This window comes from Spermophilus citellus, assembly GCF_964194105.1.
Source record: "Spermophilus citellus genome assembly, chromosome: 3".
In the NCBI taxonomy this organism is placed as follows: domain Eukaryota; kingdom Metazoa; phylum Chordata; class Mammalia; order Rodentia; family Sciuridae; genus Spermophilus; species Spermophilus citellus.
Window position 1 is genome coordinate 46,933,023 of NC_138184.1, and position 20,823 is coordinate 46,953,845.

The 20,823-nt window shown below is 40.1% G+C and overlaps 1 protein-coding gene across 4 annotated transcripts in view; it reads left to right on the top strand.

The window, feature by feature from the left end:
- Window positions 1-20,823, top strand: part of ARHGEF3 (Rho guanine nucleotide exchange factor 3) — a 276,854-nt gene that overhangs the window by 188,435 nt on the left and 67,596 nt on the right. Inside the window, exon 1 of one of the 4 annotated variants that reach the window (XM_081283739.1) lies at window positions 17,237-17,471. The exons of the other annotated variants lie outside the window; for them this stretch is intronic. Coding sequence (XP_081139865.1) covers window positions 17,376-17,471 — 96 coding nt within the window. The 5' untranslated portion in view covers window positions 17,237-17,375. Of the gene's footprint in view, window positions 1-17,236; window positions 17,472-20,823 lie in introns of those variants that run through there. 4 annotated transcript variants of the gene reach the window in all.

Sequence of the window (20,823 nt, forward strand, 5' to 3'; positions counted from 1 at the left end):
GACTCTGTATCATGTACAACCAGAGAATTGAAATGTTGTGCTCTATTTGGGTTCAATAAATTTAAATGCATTCTACTATCATGTATAACTAAGTAGAATAAATAAAATAACAATAATAATAATAATGAAAATTATCCCCTTTGAAAGCAAAGATAGTGGACAAGGTCCCCCAATCCCATCTTTTCTCCTCTAATTCATTGATGAAAGGGGAGTAGGATGATTCATTTATCAGAAAGGTTAATAACAATATGGGTTATATGTCAACTGTATGCCTAGGATGCTGAAATGTATATTATCTCATTAAATTATCCACGTTTTTATCTTATCAAAGCCTTTAAAACTCACATATCCCCATTTTGCAGATGATTAAACTAAGGTTTGACATCACTAAGTAAATTGTTCAAAGTCATATGATTAACAAGTGAAAACTTGATATTTGAATTCACATTTTTTTTGTTCAAGAGCTTTATTCTACTTTATTCTCTCAGAAAATTAAGCACAGTCTGTTGGATATTCCACAAAGAAAGTTTTGAGATAGGGCCAGGGTAGGAAGAAAATATCCTATTCTTCAAAAATTAAGGTCACGAGGCAATACATTTATAATTATTTTTCAGTTTACTGGAGCGGTCTGCATTTTTTCCTTAACTTTGTGACTTCTTAACTTAGGCTTCCCATTACAAATTCCTCTAGGAAGTGAGAATTAATTTGGGGAAACAGAACCTCAATTATTCCTGCTTCCAGCTGGAACAAGTACTTGGCCTCCCCAGGACAGGTTGGGGAGGAAATTGGCATCCCTCTGCTTGAGCTCGTAATCTGGAGAAGTGACTGAATCTAGGAATGATGCCAGGTGGGGTGAGGGCAAGGGAAGGAGGAAAGGGATGTGGTATATGCAGGAAAAGTGATGGCACCTCATTTCACAGAGGCATGAGGCAAGTGTTAAGCAAAGAATATGAGCTATTGTTGTGGCATTTTTTTTAAGTGGGTGGGTTGTTTTTATAAAGTTTTATGAACAGGAAACTGAAGCAAAATGCTGACCCTTTTGGTTTTGCCTACATCGTTTCTGGATTTGCTTTTGAATTTTGATGACAGGCACTTCCTTTAACACTTCTGGGGGTAGAGTGTAACAAGACACCCCAACTGCATTTCATAACAGCAGAATCCAAGTGAAGACTTGTAGTTTCATATCTTTTTGATAACACCACTATGAGACAGAATTAGATCCCTCTCCAACCAGGGGACAATGATAGTTCTTTGAGTAACTGAAGCAATCTGCTCACTGTCTTCTCTTTTAAAGCATTCTTTAAAAAAAAATGTGCCTAACATACCAAAAACATGCATTAAAGTGTGTCATGCTGTGGCAAAGAAAATATAGATCCTCCCCTCTTCCTCCTTATAAAACCCAGCTTCCCCAGAGATTGTTTCCCCTGGAAAATGATTTCATCCTCAAGTACGTGGTCCTATCTGTTGTGCGTTGTGAATGCACTAAGCTAACATTTGAGGCATCTGGCTGCCAACTTTGGAGATGTTAAAAGCCTGTTTTGTTCCTGCAGGGCATTTATTCATTGCCTACCTTGTAAAAGTTGTGTCTTACTGCATTTTCCTGGCACCAGAGCAATCCTTGTACCTACTATTGCATTTGGTATTTCTGAGCCTGTAGGCAACACAGAGTTATTAAAGTTCAAGGAAGAAGCCACGTGATATGGGGTTTACAATTTTAATTCTCTCTTCTCTCCTTGCCTCCCTTCCTCCTACTCACTGACAGATGAGTTTGGCTCACCATGTACTGTCTCTAAGCCAGAATGAGCTCTTCAGGCACTCTTATAAGCCTCAGAGGCAGAGCATGGTCCTCCCCTTGTGTAGCAGTTCCCAGAGAAATTTTCTTCTTCCTCTGACTTCCTTGGATAAAAATGTCAAGTCCTGGGGCAGATGAGGTGGCCCAATACTGGAGGCCCAGCCACTTTGGAGGCTAAGGCAGAAAGATCACTTGAACCCAGCCTCAGCAACATAACTCCTAAAAAAAAAAAAAAGATAGAAATTTGAACCAGAACTTCAGATTAATGTCATGTGTAATCTTGCACAAACACTGGGTGAAATTCCCCCTACAAGGTCTGTCTCTCAGGGTCCAACTCAAGAGAACGAAGTTTCTTTTTTCTTTTTTTCTTTTTTTTTTTTTTTTAAATAAAGGTATGTGTCCATCCACAGCTATAATTTTTTTTTTTAAAGAGAGAGTGAGAGAGGAGAGAGAGAGAGAGAATTTTTTTTTTAATATTTATTTTTTAGTTCTTGGCGGACACAACATCTTTGTTGGTATGTGGTGCTGAGGATCGAACCCGGGCCGCACACATGCCAGGCGAGCGCGCTACCGCTTGAGCCACATCCCCAGCCCAAGAGAACGAAGTTTCAATATGAATAGCACTAGGTATGAGCATGAGAAATTGAAAAGGGGAAAAAATAATGTGTATGTATGTAAAGTTGAACCTGAAATCAAAAACCTTGAGAAGAAAGGGGAAGAAAGCACCTGATGGAGTTGGAGGGAAGAGGGAGATGAGCATGTTGCAGGACATCTTTGAAAATAAATGATTTGGGCTGGGGATGTGGCTCAAGCGGTAGCACGCTCGCCTGGCACGCGTGCAGCCCGAGTTCGATCCTCAGCACCACATACCAACAAAGTTGTTGTGTCCGCCGAGAACTGAAAAATAAATATTAAAAATTCTCTCATTCAGTCTCTCTCTCTCTCTCTCTCCTCTCTCACTCTCTCTTTAAAAAAGAAAATAAATGATTTGTTGTCCCTTGGCCTTAGTCTTCCTGGCAAGTCCCCCTTGTTCAGGAATGAGCATCAATTGCTGGGTTTGTGTAGAAGGCTGGGGGACTGAAAGCTCTCATGATATCAGAAAGGGCCCTCACAGCCTTATACTGCAGGATTTCTCTCAAAGTGTTTTTTGTGAGTTTTGGATCCTTCTAGATGCTAACAGTTAAGGATACCTGTCTACCTTTCAAAATTTATGACAGCTCACTTATGACTTCTTGATCCCATCTTGGAAACTTCAAGTATGCTATGCTCCTTCTTGTAAAAAAGTCTTCTGCAGATTTGTGTCCTCTATAACATATTCTCTGATTTACTCCATTTCAATTTTTTAAATATTTTTTTTAGTTGTAGATGGATGCAGTACCTTTATTTTATTTATTTACTTTTATGTGGTGCTGAGGGTCGAACCCAGTGCCTTACACATGCTAGGCAAGCACTGTACCAGTGAGCTACAACCCCAGTCTCTCCATTTCAATTTAATATTTGTTTCAACAAATAACTATGTGATAAGCAAGTTAGATAAGGTAAGGTCCATTTCCCCTGGTAGCTTGCAGTCAGGCTATGAGTGGAAACAGACAAATCAACTGATAAGGGTGGGGTGAGATTGGTGAAAGAGAAGTACTTGGCACAGTGGAGATTCAAAGCAAGGGTTGCCCTTGCCTGGGGGTCACCAGCAACCTTGGCTGAAAGGAATTAGCAGACAAAGCCTTTGGGTGGTTGTGCTTGTTGCACCAGAATTGAAGAACCAATGATAGTGTAGTCATCAGAGTTGGGAAGCCAGCCATCCACTGGTGCTTCTGTTTAGCCTTCTCTTGCCAATTCTTTTGATTCAGAGAGAATTGTGGACCCCTGAGAGAACCCTGTATGCTGGGCTTGGTTTTAGATGGGAGATGGGGGAAAACATCAAACAAAGAAAAGCTCTTTTAACTCAACTCCCACTAAGCCAAAGCTCTCGATTAGCCCACCTGCTCTAGCCCCTCTGTAAAACACACCTGAGTCTCACAGAGCCAGAGCACTTTAGCTGATGGGCTGCTGCTCAGAAGCACACAGCAGCCGACTTCTGCTCCCACCAGCTAAGACACACGCTTGCCAGGAGTCCCCAGGCCTGTTTCTGCTAGTTTGACTTCTGTAATTAAGGTCCTCTACACCAACACCCTGCACCTTACCCTAGGCCCTAGGACTTTTTTTTCAGGTAAATATCTCAAGCCAACTGCCCTCCTTTCATTCTCTACTGCTAATTTTTTAAAGACTTAAATTCAGCTATGCCCCCTGGTTATGAAGATAAGCATGTTTTTATTTTTATTTTTTGAATCTTTTTTTTTATTGGTTGTTCACAACATTACAAAGCTCTTGACATATCATATTTCATACATTAGATTGAAGTGAATTATGAACCCCCAATTTTACCCCAAATGCAGATTGCAGAATCACGTCGGTTACACATCCACAATTTTACATAATGCCCTATTAGTAATTGTTGTATTCTGCTACCTTTCCTATCCCCTACAATCCCCCCTCCCCTCCCCTCCCATCTTCTCTCATCTACTGTAATTCATTTCTCTCCTTGTTTATTTTCCCATTCCCCTCACAACCTCTTATATGTAATTTTGTATAGCAATGAGGTTCTCCCTTCATTTCCATGCAATTTCCCTTTTCTCTCCCTTTCCCTCCCATCTCATGTCTCTGTTTAAAGTTAATCTTTTCTTCCTGCTCTTCCTCCCTACTCTGTTCATAGTTGCTCTCATTATATCAAAGAAGACATTTGGTATTTGTTTTTTAGGGATTGGCTAGCTTCACTAAGCATAATCTGCTCTAGTGCCATCCATTTCCCTGCAAATTCTATGATTTTGTCATTTTTTATTGCTGCATAGTACTCCATTGTGTATAGATGCCACATTTTTTTTATCCATTCATCTGTTGAAGGGCATCTGGGTTGGTTCCACAGTCTAGCTATTGTGAATTGTGCTGCTATGAACATCGATGTGGCAGTATCCCTGTAGCATGCTCTTTTAAGGTCTTCAGGGAATAGTCTGAGAAGGGCAATAGCAGGGTCAAATGGTGGTTCCATTCCCAGCTTTCCCAGGAATCTCCAAACTGCTTTCCAAATTGGCCGCACCAATTTGCAGTCCCACCAGCAATGTACAAGTGTACCCTTTTCTCCACATCCTCGCCAGCACTTGTTGTTGTTTGACTTCATAGTGGCTGCCAATCTTACTGGAGTGAGATGGTATCTTAGGGTGGTTTTGATTTGCATTTCTCTGACTGCTAGAGATGGTGAGCATTTTTTTAATGTACTTGTTGATTGATTGTATGTCCTCCTCTGAGAAGTGTCTGTTCAGGTCCTTGGCCCATTTGTTGATTGGGTTATTTGTTATCTTATTGTCTAATTTTTTTAGTTCTTTGTATACTCTGGATATTAGGGCTCTATCTGAAGTGTGAGGAGTAAAAATTTGTTCCCAGGATGTAGGCCCCCTATTTACCTCTCTTACTGTTTCTCTTGCTGAGAAAAAACTTTTTAGTTTAAGTAAGTCCCATTTGTTGATTCTTGTTATTAACTCTTGGGCTATGGGTGTCCTATTAAGGAATTTGGAGCCCGACCCCACAATATGTAGATCAGAGCCAACTTTTTCTTCTATCAGACGCAGAGTCTCTGATTTGATATCAAGCTCCTTGATCCATTTTGAGTTAACTCTTTGTGCATGGCAAGAGAAAGGGATTCAGTTTCATTTTGTTGCATATGGATTTCCAGTTTTCCCAACACCATTTGTTGAAGATGCTATCCTTCCTCCATTGCATGCTTTTAGCCCCTTTATCAAATATAAGATAGTTGCAACTTTGTGGATTAGTCTCTGTGTCCTCTATTCTATACCATTGGTCCACCCGCCTGTTTTGGTACCAGTACCATGCTGTTTTTGTCACTATTGCTCTGTAATATAGTTTGAAATCTGGTATCGCTATACCGCCTGATTCACACTTCCTGTTTAGAATTGCTTTTGCTATTCTGGGTCTTTTATTTTTCCATATGAATTTCATGATTGCTTTATCTATTTCTACAAGAAATGCCGTTGGGATTTTGATTGGCATTGCATTAAACCTATAGAGAACTTTTGGTAATATTGCCATTTTGATGATGTTAGTTCTGCCTATCCATGAACAGGGTATATTTTTCCATCTTCTAAGATCTTCTTCTACTTCTCTCTTTAGGGTTCTTTAGTTTTCATTGTATAAATCTTTCACCTCTTTTGTTAGGTTGATTCCCAAGTATTTTATTTTTTTTTTTTTGAGGATATTGTGAATGGAGTGTTTTTCCTCATTTCCGTTTCAGAAGTTTTGTTGCTGATATACAGAAATGCCTTTGATTTATGCATGTTGATTTTATATCCTGCCACTTTGCTGAATTCATTTATTAGTTCTAGTAGTTTCTTTGTAGACCCTTTTGGGTCTTCTAGGTATAGAATCATGTCATTTGCAAATAGTGATAATTTAAGTTCTTCTTTTCCTATTTTTATGCCTTTAATTTCTTTCGTCTGTCTAATTGCTCTGGCCAGTGTTTCGAGAACTATATTGAATAGAAGTGGTGATAGAGGGCATCCCTGTCTTGTTCCAGATTTTAGAGGGAAGGCCTTTAACTTTTGTCCATTCAGAATGATGCTAGCCTGAGGCTTAGCATAGATAGCTTTTACAATGTCGAGGTAAGTTCCTGTTATCCCTAGTTTTTCTAATGTTTTGAACATAAAGGGATGCTGTACTTTGTCGAATGCTTTCTCTGCATCTATCAAGATGATCATATGGTTCTTATCTTTAAGTCTATTGATGTGGTGAATAACATTTATTGATTTCCGTATATTGAACCATCCTTGCATCCCAGGGATGAATCCTACTTGATCATAGTGCACAATTTTTTTGATGTGTTTTTGTATTCGATTCACCAGAATTTTATTGAGGATTTTTGCATCTAGGTTCATCAGAGATATTGGTCTGTAGTTTTCTTTCTTTGAGGTGTCTTTGTCTGGTTGCGGAATCAGGGCGATGTTGGCCTCATAGAATGAATTTGGAAGAGCTCCCTCTTTTTCTATTTCCTGAAAAAACTTGAAAAGTATTGGTATTAATTCTTCTTTAAAGGTTTTGTAAAACTCCGCTGTATACCCATCCGGTCCTGGGCTTTTCTTGGTTGGTAGTCTTTTGATGGCTTCTTCAGTTTCATCCATTGATATTGGTCTGTTCAAATTGTGTGTATCCTCCTGACTCAGTCTGGGCAAATCATATGACTGAAGAAATTTATCAATGTCTTCACTATCTTCTATTTTATTGGAATATAGGTTTTCAAAATAATTTCTAATTGTCTTCTGTATTTCTGTAGCATCTGTTGTGATATTGCCTTTTTCATCCCGTATGTTAGTAATTTGAGTTCTCTCTCTTCTTCTCTTCGTTAGCATGACTAAAGGTCTGTTGATCTTATTTATTTTTTCGAAGAACCAACTTTTAGTTTTGTTAATTTTTTCAATAGTTTCTTTTGTTTCAATTTCATTGATTTCCGCTCTGATTTTAATTATTTCTTGCCTTCTGCTACATTTGCTGTTGTTTTGCTCTTCCTTTTCTAGGGCTTTGAGATGAAGTGTGAGCTCATTTATTTGTTGGTTTTTTTCTTTTTTTGAGGAATGACCACAAGGCGATGAATTTCCCTCTTAAAACTGCTTTCACTGTGTCCCATAGATTCCGATATGTTGTGTCTGTATTTTCCTTTATCTCTAAGAATTTTTTGATTTCCTCCTTTATGTCTTCTGTAACCCATTGATCATTCAGTAACATATTGTTCATTTTCCATGTGATGTAGGATTTTTCCTTCCTTCTTTTATCATTGATTTCCAGTTTCATTCCATTATGATCAGATAAAATGCAAGGTATTATCTCCACCCCTTTATATTTACTGAGGGTTGCCCTGTGGCATAATATATGGTCTATTTTTGAGAAGGATCCATGTGCTGCTGAGAAAAAAGTATACCCATTTGATGATGGTTGATATATTCTATATATGTCAGTTAAGTCTAGGTTATTGATTGTGATATTGAGTTCTATAGTTTCTTTATTCAACTTTTGTTTGGAGGATCTGTCCAATGGTGAGAGAGGTGTGTTGAAGTCACCCATAATTATTGTGTTGTGGTCTATTTGATTCTTGAACTTGAGGAGAATTTGTTTTATGAATGTCGCAGCACCATTATTTGGTGCATAAATATTGATAATTGTTATGTCTTGTTGGTGAATGGTTCCTTTTAACAGTATATAATGTCCTTCTTTATCCCTTTTGATTAACTTAGTCTTGAAGTCGATTTGATTCGATATGAGGATGGCCACCCCTGCTTGCTTACGAGGACCGTGTGCATGGTATATTTTTTCCCATCCTTTCACCTTCAGCCTGTGTATGTCTTTTCCAATCAGATGTGTCTCCTGGAGGCAGCATATTGTTGGATTTGTTTTTTTAATCCATGATACCAGCCTATGTCGCTTTATTGGAGAGTTTAAGCCATTAACATTCAGAGTTACTATTGATATATGGTTTGTACTTCTATCCGTGTTTGATCATTTATCCTTTTTTAAAAAAATTTAGTTTGTTTCTCCATGATTATCTTTCCCCTCGCCCTCTGTCTTTACCGAGGCACTTCCTACTGATGGTTTTGGTTATTGTTTTTCATTTCTTCCTCGTGTAGTGTTTTGCTCAAAATGCTTTGCAATGCTGGTTTTCTGGCTGCAAATTCTTTTAACTTTTGTTTATCATGAAAGATTTTTATTTCGTTGTCATACCTGAAGCTTAATTTTGCTGGATACAGAATTCTTGGTTGGCATCCATTGTCTTTCAGTGTTTGAAATACATTGTTCCATGACTTTCTTGCTTTCAGTGTCTGTGATGAAAAATCCCTTGTTAACCTTATTGGTTTACCCCTGAATGTAATCTGTCTCCTTTCTCTTGTAGCTTTTAATATTTTCTCTTTGTTCTGTATATTGGATATCTTCATAACAATGTGTCTTGGCGTTGGTCTACTGTGATTTTGTGTGCTCGGTGTCCTGTATGCATCTTCAATTTGTATATCTGTTTCCTTTTTTATTTCTGGAAAGTTTTGTGTAATTATTTCATTCAGCAGGTTACTCAATCCCTTGGTTTGAATCTCTGTACCTTCTTCTATCCCGATGACTCGTAAGTTTGGTTTTTTTTATGTTATCCCATAACTCTTGGATGTTTTTCTCATGATTTTTTACCAGCCTCTCTGAGTTGGCTAGACTGTTTTCAAGATGATATATTTTGTCTTCATTATCTGACATTCTGGCTTCTACTTGCTCCACTCTGTTAGTGATACTCTCAATTGAGTTTTTAATTTGGTTTATCGTTTCCTTCATTTCTAGAATTATTGTTTGATTATTTTTTATAATCTCTATCTCCTGATAAAGATGCTTAACTTCTTCTTTTATCTGTTTATGTAATTCATTCTCAATGTGTTCTTTCGCTGCTTGAATTTGCTGTCTTGTATCCTCTTTAAGGTTCCATTCCATCTGTCTAAGGTGTTCCTTGAGTTCTTTATATGACCATTTTTCTGATGACTCTAGGTCCTCCTGAATATTTAGGCTGTCCTGCATTGTTTGTACTCCTTTTCTTCCTTGCTTTTTGAAGCTGCTCATGTTACTTCTTGTTCTGTTTGACTGATGAGTTACTGTTTACTCCTATAATAAGCATGTTTTTAATTGGAGCTGTGGACTCCAGATTGTAAATCTAGGCCCAAATGCCAGAACACATCTCCAGGTATGTGGCTTAGTTGGCAGTTTACTCAGAGTATGGACTTGGTTATTTATTTTTCACGTACCCATGTTTACAGCATGTGGCCTGGCACACCATGGTTCCTCAGCACATACTGGTTTGGAGGAACAAATAAGATAAAGAGCTCCCTATGCACATTCTAGATTTTGATGCTACAACCACTAGACTTAATTTCCCCTGGGCACCTCTGGCCTGAAGATCCATGGTGACAGCATTTATGAGAAGGAACATTTTAGGTTCTAATTTTTCCATGTAATGCCTAGTACATAAAAAGCCCACATAAATGCATGAATTAGCTATAGTCTGAGAAGAATTTTTTAAAAATCCTGGAAAATAGAAAAGTTGTTGAATTCTTAGCCCAAAGTAGGAAACACTTGCAAACAAATGGAGACTCTCCATAAGGTTAAAGCCTCACTAGTGCTATACAGAAACTGTTTTAAGGGCTAGCTTATTTCTTTTTTCTCTTTCCACATTTTTTATTGGTGCATTTTAGTTGTACATAATGCTGCAATTTGTCGTTATATATTCGTATGTGTGTATAATATAGCAATATAATTTGGCCAATATCACACCAGAGCACTTACCCCTCCCTCCCCAGATCCTACCCCATGATCCCTTTCCCCTAGTGATCTCCCTTTGATTTTCATGAGATCCCATCCCCCAACCTTTCTTTTCCTTTTTCTTCTCTAATTTCCACATATGAGAGAAAACATTTGAACCTTGATCTTCTGATTTTGGCTTATTTCAGTTAAGATGATGGTCTCTAGTTTCATCCATTTTCCTGCAAATGACATAATTTCATTTTTCTTTATAGCTGAATAAAATTCCATCATGTGTATATACCACATTTTCTTTATCCATTCACCCATTGATGGACATCAAGGCTGGTTCTACAGTTTGGTTATTATGAGTTGTGCTAGTATAAACATGGGTATGCATGTATCATTGTAGTATGGCTTTAATTCTTTAGGATAAATACTGAGGAGTGGTATAGCTTCCTCTTTTGAGGACGCTCCATATTTATTTCCATAGTGATTGTACTAATTTAAAATCCTACCAACAGTGGAAAAGTGTTCCTTTCTCTCTACATACTTTCAGTATTTATTGTTATTTTTTTTAAGCCTGCTTTTTCTTTCCTTTTTTTAAAATTGTAGATAGACACAAATATCTATATTTATTTTTGTGTGGTACTGAGGCTCAAACCCAGTGCCTCACACACGCTAGGCAAATGCTGTACCACTGAGCCCAGCCCTATTATTTGTATTCTTGATGACTGCCATTCTGACTGGTGTGAGATGAAATCTCAGTGTAGTTTTGATTGGCATTTCCCTAATTGCTATTGATATTGGACACTTTTTCATGTTTGTTGGCCCTTTGTATTTCTTATTTTGAGAAGTGACTGTTTACTTCATTTTCCCATTTATTAATTGGATTATTTGATTTTTTTTGGTGTTAAGTTTTGTGAATTCTTTGTATATTCTATATATTAATCCTCTGTCAGAAGAGTAGCTAACAAATATTTTTCTCCCATTCTATTGGTTCTCTCTTCACATTCCTAATTGTTTTCTTTGCTGTGCAGTAGCTTTTTAAATTTGATACCATCCCATTTATTAACTCTTGGTGTTATTTCCTGAGCTTTAGGGGTCCTGACTGGCTTTTTTCTATGAGTAAATTAAGCCTACTTGGTAGTCATCCATTCAAATTGGAAAAGTTCAAGATTCTTATTGTAAAACTGGTTTTTGATCACACCTGTTATGAAGACAGAAATACTTTTAAGAAGACAATTAAACTCTTTGGGGTTCTTACTTAATTACTGGGTTTGCATTTCTGCCCCCTAAACAGTAAAATATGATAGCAGAAAAAACAGTAGAATATGGGTATCATGGGAAAGAACAAAATTAGAAAATTTTCTTTGCCCTCCCCTGGTTACCCTTAATTATATCTCATTGAAACTAAGTCTCACTGGTCTATTGAAGTTGTGTTTTTGTATTTGAAGCAGTTTAAGAAAAATTTCTGTTTCCTCACCCTCTTGTTCCTACTTTCCTTTTTGTTTTCTTGTCCTGTTTGTGTTTTATGGGACCTGTTATTTGGTTAAGGGTCAGGCTTGGGCATCAGGGAAGATTTTGAGGTATGACTGTGGTCTGGGGCTTCTTAGCACTCCAGCATTTCTTTGCTCTATTTAGCCTAAACTATCATATGACACTAATAAATGATCAAGGTCTGAAATAAAAAAGATTCTTGAAGTAAAAAACCAACAGATTCTCTTGGCTCCAATGCCATTTTTCAGTTCTACTCTCTCTAATGAAGTTTCTCAAGTGGCATTGTTGGAATTTTGGACCTGTTCATTTTCTCTGTGTGTGGTGGGAGACTGTCCTGTGTGTTAAGTCTACTTGCATCCTGGCCTGTACCCAGTAGATGCAGTGGTCCCCTGGTGCCTGCCAGTGACAATAAAAAATGTATCCAGATATTAATAGGAGCTAAAGATATAGATCAGTGGTATAAAGATATAGCTCAGAGTGCCTGCCTAGCGTGCATGAGGCCCTGGATTTAATCCCCAGTACTACCAAAAAAAATAAAACAAAAAATTATATACACATACATACACACACATATCCAGATATTGCCAAATGTACCCTGAAGAACAAAGTCACCCCTGGTTGAGAATCCATGCTGTAATGAACAAGAGGGTAGGAAATGTACCTGATCACCGACAATATAATTTTTATATCTAATTTTTTTTATAACTTTTTATTTTGGCATTGCAACTAATAATCCAAAGAATTAGGTTAATCTGGTGGAAGAGAAAGATTTTATCCCATAACTGTTTTTTTTAAGACTTGTTTCAGAAAATGAGCTTTTAAAAAAAAATGCAAGAATTAAATCTTCTAGTTGTAGAGTATCCAATAAAATATTTTCATAACTCTAACCTGAAGCCAGTGGTCACATCCTCAGGCAGGGAAAGTGTTATAATAGTATGTGATTTGGATATTATCAGTACACCATTTGTGCCACATTTACCTAATAGTAAGTCCTGATCTCTCCAAATTCTTGCCAAAACAACTTCAGGTTTTTTGACCCCTCCTCATCAAGACTGAAGTTGCAGAGGGAAGAGGGAGCTTGATCATTAACTAGGAATGTTACCCAAATGGAAGTGAAGGGGAGAGGGGTTGAAACACATATGTGCCCAACATGTACCTACATGCCTACGCCAAATTAACAGGAAGAAGAGATGACTTCAGATGCCAAGGAAGCAAATGGAGGTATACATGTTTGAAAGCTGGGCCTTGGGGATCTGCTAATGTCACTTGAACTTCTGCAAACACAAACCTCATTGCAGAGGTTACAGCTGAAAGGCCATGTTTTAAAATGGACAATATTCCTTGAGCAGGTATGTATTAAACATCTGTCTGCCAGGCGCAGTGGTGCACACCTGTAATCCCAGCAGCTCAGGACTCTGAGGAGAATCACAAGTTCAAAGCCAGCCTCAGCAATGGCGAGGCGCTAAGCAACTCAGTGAGACCCTATCTCTAAACAAAATACAAAATAGGGCTGGGGATGTGGTTCAGTGGTTAAGTACCCCTGAGTTCAATCCCCAGTACCAAATAACAAAAACAAAAAGCATCAACCACAACACCTGCCTGGCATGGAGGTTCAGGAATGCTGAGAAGAGGATGGGAGAAAGATATCGAACTAAACATCTGACTGGTAGTAAGTACTTGGTATATATTTGGTGAATGAATGAGAAAACAGACTTTAAGAAAAAAAAGGAGCCCCCCCCTGCCCTGATATTAATTAAAAATAACACTATAGGGCAGAGCACCGTGCTGGCTGAGATTATCACGGCCACTTTAGCTTCTGAAGTTTTAGCCTCATACTGGGCCTGTTCTGCTCACGGTCACAGTGCTTGGCTTTGAGGAATCAGTAGATGGTCTCCTTGCCATGCCTGCTCATCTGCTAATCAAAAAGGAGCTAATCCCAAGCAGTGGGCTTGTGTGAGGCGGCCTACCACTCCACTAGCAGCACAAATGACCCCCACCTGGAACTGGCAAGCCCATGGCCCTGTGCTTGGCACCACTCCTGCAAATGCAGAACAACCTTCTTTATTCCAGTCTCCAGGCTTCTGGCTCCTAAGGAACACTGCCTGGCTGTGAAGCGTCTTATAAGATTATAACTGGTTGCGCCAAAGGCGAGTTCTGAAAAGCACTTTGTGCTGTTGCTTTCAGTGAAGCTGCCTGTTAGGGCAGTGTTGTTCCTAAGCCTGTAAACACATACAGACACAAGCAGGATAGGGAACCCTGAGCTGCTGGGGCTGTTTGGCTGGGTGACACGATAGGCTGGACCAGCTTCTTTCAACTATGACACTAACCTTGGGCATGTGCCTGGGATTCCTTCTATAGGGCAGCCTGTTTTCTGACAGTCTTTGGTTATGCACATCCCTGGTTAGAGTCCAAGGCAGATTGCCCAAACTCCAAATCAGCTAATAGTGGAGCAGCACATCCCACAGGGTAGAGGTCTGGGCACAAGTTAAAAAACACATAGGGTCAAAAGTACCCTTAAAATTCTTTAAATGTCTCAAGGATCACATACAGGGCTTGTGTGGATCCAAATTGCCTGTTTGGGTTTATAGGCTCTATTATACCAAAAATGTATGTCCTTAAATACCAGAATCCTATATAGGGATGAGGTATTCAGGTTTTGAGAAGCTGGGAAGAATCAGACCACCCCAAGGGTCCCCTTCTTTCCTTTCATATTCATTTTGAAACTTATGCCTTTTTGTAGCACTATTTAAATTGTTATGGGCCATTAGCAATCTCCCTGCCTAGATGCACAGGGGAAAGACATAAGTTTGGTGTACATATATTGAGTCATTGTATATATTCACTGGTTTTCATGGTTCCATTTTTTTGTGGGGGGCTGTCTTTTTTTATGGAACTAGGGATGGAGTCCAGAGCTTAGTGTGTACAAGGCAAGTGCTTTGCCACTGAGCTATATCCCAGTCCTACAATATCTTGTTTTGTTTTGTTTTGTGCTGCTGAGATCAATTCCATTATCTCTGGAGGAGCCCCAACACCACCCCAAAAATGTGTTTGGCAGCTTTCTTGCAATCAGTATGAAAATTCTTTTCGTGGCAATAATTGTTTTAAACTTGATGTTAAAGCCCCTCTCTCCACCATTTCTTGGGTCAATCTATGATTATTCTGGACTAATGGCTTGTCACATTCTCTGCTCAGTCCTGAGGATCACCACAGTGAGTAGCCCAGTTTCAGGGTTATGAGAATTTACCAGGATAATTCTTTTCTTCACTAAGTGCTTTAAGTACATTTGCTAGCTGGAGAACAAGGCCCAGCAAGCTCTACCGGGAATCAGTTGTTAAAGGCCAGAGTCTTCTAGTTGAGATAGTAGGTCTGTGAGGCCAGGAGCAGGGAAAGGAGGAGAATAAGGAGTGGCTCTGGGTACTTTTGCTCAGATCCTGAGTGACCAGGCAAGCCTCCCAGCCTGGCTTTGGCTGCACAGTTAATCAGAGGGTGCTTTGGTTGGGTGTCCTTGGAGATGGTCTTCCTGTTCTGTTCCCCATCTCCTGCATGATGCTCAATTCTTGGTAAAGTGTGTGGGATGGGATGGAGGTGCACTTGTGTGAGCTTACCCTCAGCACAGCTCAGGCTAAAAGGATTAGGCTATGTTCTGGAGTATTAATAGGAATTCCCAATGGTTCTGAGGTGTTCATTCTCACTGCACATCTTCTTTAGCCACTTTCCTCCCTTTATCTTGTGCATTCAAGGGGGGGAAACCCTCAGGCACTCTCTTCAGTCTCAGTTGACACCCATTCATTCAGGAGCCCCCTTTACATGTGTGGCAATAGCAGACTGCTAATTGGTTCAGATTCTTCTTGCTTCCAAAGGCAGTTTGTGGGAAGCAGGGCAAGGCAGTGGGTGGATTTAATGCCTGGGCATGGATTTGATACTTGGAATCAAAGACTATGTATTGTGAGGTTTCCTGCCTGGAAAGTAGAAAGTGCTGAGCTCCATCCTCCGTTGGACTCAGAAAACATGAAATAGGGATGTATGTCTCCATTCCCAGTACCTATCCCACACCCAAGAAGTAAAAACAAGAGTCACTGTCTCCCCAAACCAACACCTGATGTAGCCACGACTTTCATATGAAGGAAGAAAAGAGTCAACAGTACAGCCTATAAAATAACTTTGGCGATAATAATTTTAATATTTTTAAATTAATTTTTAATTTGCTAAGTGATACATGAGAACATTTTTCTTGTAAACATTTTTTAATGTAGCCATAAATCCCCTATGTCCACTAGCTTTAATCTCTTTATTCCAGGTCCCTCCCTCCATCCACAGGGAATAGAAAAAGATTTGCTATGGATTCTTCCAGACAGTATTCAATACTATTTACCTACAAATATATCTCTGTGAAAAATATATGGTATTCTTTTGTAGATGTGTTTTTAACACAGATGGTATTATACTGTGCTATAATCTTGATTGTCTTTCAACTGAGCCTATTATTTGGAGATCTTACCATGCCATACCCATAGTTCCATCTCCTTTTTTGACTGCTGCTATGAGAGGTATTCCATAATAAAGAAAGTTTATTTAAGCTCTCCATATTTATATATTACCATTGTTGCCAGTTTGTTTCTTACTGCTCCAGACAGGGCTGCAGTAAAGGACTTCATAATTGCTTCCTTGGGCATTTACAATGTTATGATTTCTCAAAAAAAAAAAAGGGTCCAAAAAAGGCATGGCAGGGCAAGGTCACTGCTGCACAGCTTTGGACTGGAAACAGACTTTTGTCAGATTGCTCTTCTGAATGGCAGGCAGCCTCTTTACCCTTCTGGTCATATTTTAGAGTGGATGGGGGAAAGGGCTCCAAGAGACTCTCCAAGGGTGGTGAAATGTTTTGTATCTTGATTGTGGAGGTAGTTACAAGGGTATTTACATATGTCAGAACTCAGCAAATTGCACACTTAAAACAGGTGCATTTTACAGTTTGTACTGTTTTTATTCCAGTGATGTTTAAGGGGGTGGGGGCAGGGGCGGTAGCACAAACCTCTAACACCAAGCTAGTCAGGAGGCTGAGGCAGGAAGATAGCAAGTTCAAGGTCATCCTGGGCAATTTAGACCCTGTCTTAAAAGAAAAACCTAGGGATGTAGCTTAGTGGTGCGGTGCCCCTGGGTTCAATTCCCAATACTGTGGAGGGAGGGAGGGTGCTGGGAGACCGGCCTGGAAAAAAAGGCAAGACAGAAAACCACCTTTTTTTAAATGTGGGCTTTTAAAACGGTCGCTCCCCACCCCTAAAGGCCTCTTCCTACTACCCTGCCTCCTTTCTACCCGCCCCCTCCTCCTCGCCGAGAGTGCCAGGGAGCACAAGTGGAGCTGTCACTGGGTCGAGCGACCCTGCTGTTGCGTCGTCTTACCGGGGCAGGAGAGAGAGATCCCTTCCCGCCCCGGACGGCCCCTAGCGTCTCACCTGCTTAGGGTGTGGGCAGAGCAGCACCCGGGCTCCAGGAAGCGTGGGGCGGGCGGAGCCGGCATTGCCCCGCCCGCGCTGGGCGTGTCCGCTGCGGCTCCGCCCCGCTTTCAGCAGGAGAGCCGGATCAGTCCCGCCAGGCTAGCAGCCGGCTGTTGGTCTCCGCGTAGCCGCTCCCACCCGGCACCGTGGAGCTGGGGCCCCCTTTCGCCTGGGAGTTTTATGGTCGCCTCGGGTCAGCAGTGACATCCCAAAGGGCAGGCCCGGCAGCCGCCATGGTGGCCAAGGATTACCCCTTCTACCTCACTGTCAAGAGAGCGAACTGCAGCCTGGAGGTGCCCCCGGCCAGCGGTCTGGCCAAGGACGCCGAGGTAGGGCGTGCTCCACCTGGACCTCTTGGACTCCATCTGCCTGCCTTTCTCCCTCCTCCTCTCTCACTGTCTTGGCACCCTCCCTCTGCCTGTCTTTCTTCCCATCTCACACTGTCGCTCGCTTTCTCTCTCTCACACGCTCTGTCTGAGTCTCTCTATGGCCATATCTTACACTGTTTCCTTTCTCACCCCTTCTCTGTGAGTCAAGCATGAGCTGCCTCCTCTGCCCCAGTCCCTCTCCCTGCCTTTTGCTCTGGCCTCTCTTGCTGGAGCATTAACTGCAGGGCTCTGGGGATTATGATCTTCTTTGTAGACCTGGCCAACGGACTTTTCTCCAACTGCATCAGAAGACAGATGTCAGGGAAGAGCTATCCATTAACCGGGTGTTTCCTTTTGACAGGGTTGGGAGAGCAGAAGAAGGTTCTTAGGATCTCCCCTACATCTCACCTGTCAGACTTGGCCTTGCAGCTTTTGGCAGCAAAGATAGGACACAGTGCTTCTATTTGTCACCTTTGGCCAGAAGGGGGTCATTTATCTAAGGGTCTGGAGCTAAAAGAGTACTTTGTCTCCTCACATGGATCTTGAAAATGAATTAAACTCCTTCTGTTGATAAAAAGCTGCCTTGGAGGACTGAAAACATTTCCCTTTCTGGAATTTTCCTGTGCCTTGGGGGTAATGAGTGGGAGTCCTAGGGCTTGTATTTAGTCCTCCTCTTCCTCCCATGTTCTATTTCTCTGGCAAATGGCTTACTGGCCTTAAAAGTTGGGCTCAGCTGGAGGACAAAACAGTCCTAACTTTTGAAAGGGCCTTAAGGAAAACAGTTGCTTTCATTAGACCACAGCTTTGCTGTGGCCCAAGCTATGCTGGAGCCATAGGACCCAACACACACTCTGTGGTTTCTATTTCCACTCTCCCCGGCCTCACTCTGAGAATACAACCATTGCAAAGGTCAGGTGGGGGAGACTGAAGGCAGGTGTGCCGTGGCCCCATCACAGCCTTCTTGGAGTTCCACATCACCCACTACTGCTCAGTGTGTGCACTTTTCTTGCTGAATTATGTGTATTTGGAAGAGTGGCATCAAAGATTCATTGACTTTATCAGGATCTGCTCCAGGCTGGCAAGGCTCCCAACAGCTTTCAGTAGACTGAGAGCAAAATTAACTTCTCTTTTTTGCCCCCACTCCACACTCCATACTCCAGCTCAGTTGAATATTTTCAGAGTTTTTGTTCCCAACAGCTGTGAAAATGTGGTGGCCCTAGTGGCATTTGGATTCTTTTTTAAGTTTTGTCAAGATGGCACCTACATAGAATTCAAGTTGTTCAGGCTTGGAATGGATACAGTATACTTTTCAATGGTAACTTTATAATTTAATGAATGGAGGAACAGTGCAATTTATCTCTTTAATCTTATTCCTATGCAGAGAATATAGGTATGTCTGTAGTTCACAAATATGCTGAAAGAAATGTATCGTCAGATGTCAAATATTAATTTTCTTCTTTGGTAACTGGATCCAAATGTTAAAATATGACTTATTTTCCTTTTCTGAAGATGTCAGGTATGAGAGAGAGTATGGATGGGTAAATTAGTGATTTTTTGGAAATAGTTGGTAGATATTCTTCAGGTATCACCCTCATTGAGTTTTCTTGTTGTTGTTGTTTTAAACCAGAGTAAAAGTATATTTAATGCAACTTCAGGGAAGAGATGCCTTTTAGCTTCATTAATCTGACACATCAATGACTAATAATGGCAATAAGCAAAATTGGAGAAAGAAGCCCAAGTCAGTTTAAGGGAAAGTTTTCTGGTTTCATTGTTAGCACAAAAGACAACCAATCTTGGTAGGGATAGCCTCTCCATAAGCAGTTAACTAGATCTATTTTCTACCAGTAGGTGTCGTCAGTATTTGTAGATGTTTAAAAAAACAGTATTCACTTATCTGCCTTTTAAAAAACATAGTTATATAATTATTCATAAAGTAGACATTGGCTCTTAATGCCTCTAAAAGGCTTATTTGTTTTGTTTTTAATATTGATCATTTTCTTTGTAGAAAGAATATGGCTGTCATAAAAAGAAAAAAGGGGGTCTTTCCAAAGGTCTTTTCCAGAATATTAGGACTCATTGACCTTCAAAGGCACTTACAGCAGAGCACCTGTGCCCTGTAGATTCACAGTGGTGTTCTGAGTTTGCTACAGGGAGGACAGTGTGTGGCCTTCTCGGTGCTTTCCAGCACTGGATCCTGTTTGCAGCAAGTGTGTTAGGGAAGGTCACTCATGAAAAACCTTGTGGGGAGCAAGCCTTTATGTGCATTTGACACCGTACACTTGAGTAAAAAATGGTGCAAAATAAAGTTCTCTTGAACGCAAATAATAAAAATTCTGTTGAGATTTAATTAAAATGCTTTGTAATTTTTTTAAATACCAGTGGTAGTTTCTAGTGAGAACAAAATGTGATAACGTTTAAATTTTATTTTTCTTTAAAGAAAGATCTATTAAACTATGGATTGTGATGTTGCTTGTCTGCTATTTTATGACTGTTAATATAATGCTGCTTCTTAATCTGGTATTTCTTATAACATGAGTATATGAGCTGAGTTACAAATGTTCAATTTTAATACCCATAACCAGCTAGATCCTTCCAGCTCTAATCATTAACTGTGAAATCTAAGGAGCTTAGGACATGGCTCTGGATTTTCATAGAGAAGCATGGTATGATATAAGCATTGTTCTGTATATTTTTTCTGATCTTGATATGGTCTTGCTCAATTTATCTGTTTTCATTTTTATTCCCATGCCACTTCCCATGCCAGAAGGGACTGTTCATTCTAGACAGCTTAGGTGTTTTGAACACCTTATCAATTCACTAAAAGAAAACTATTATACTCTGTAAGTTAAAAATTCTACTTCCTCACAGTAGGTTTGCTTTTAAATGAAGAAAGCTTAGGTGAATGGACATATTGGCTAAGAAAGCTAGAATTTTAAGAGTCTTAAAAACTTTTTTTTTTTAAACAGGGTTTTATGCGTGCTGGGCAAGCACACTTTCACTGAGCTACACCCTCAGCCCTATTTATTTTTTGATATGTCTTGCTATGTTGCCCAGGCTGGTCTTTTGCATTCCTCCTGCCTCAGTCTTCTATGTCACTAGAATTACAGATGTGTGCTACTGCACCTGGCTCCATTTCAATTCTTTTAATTTTTTTAAGTAGTTGTAGATAGACAGCATATCTTTATTTTATTTGTTTACTTTTATGCAGTGCTGAGGATTGAACCTGGTGCCTCACACATGCTAGACAAGGCTCTACCACTGAGCTATAACCCCAGCCCCTCCATTTCATTTTTCTTTCTTTCTTTCTTTTTCT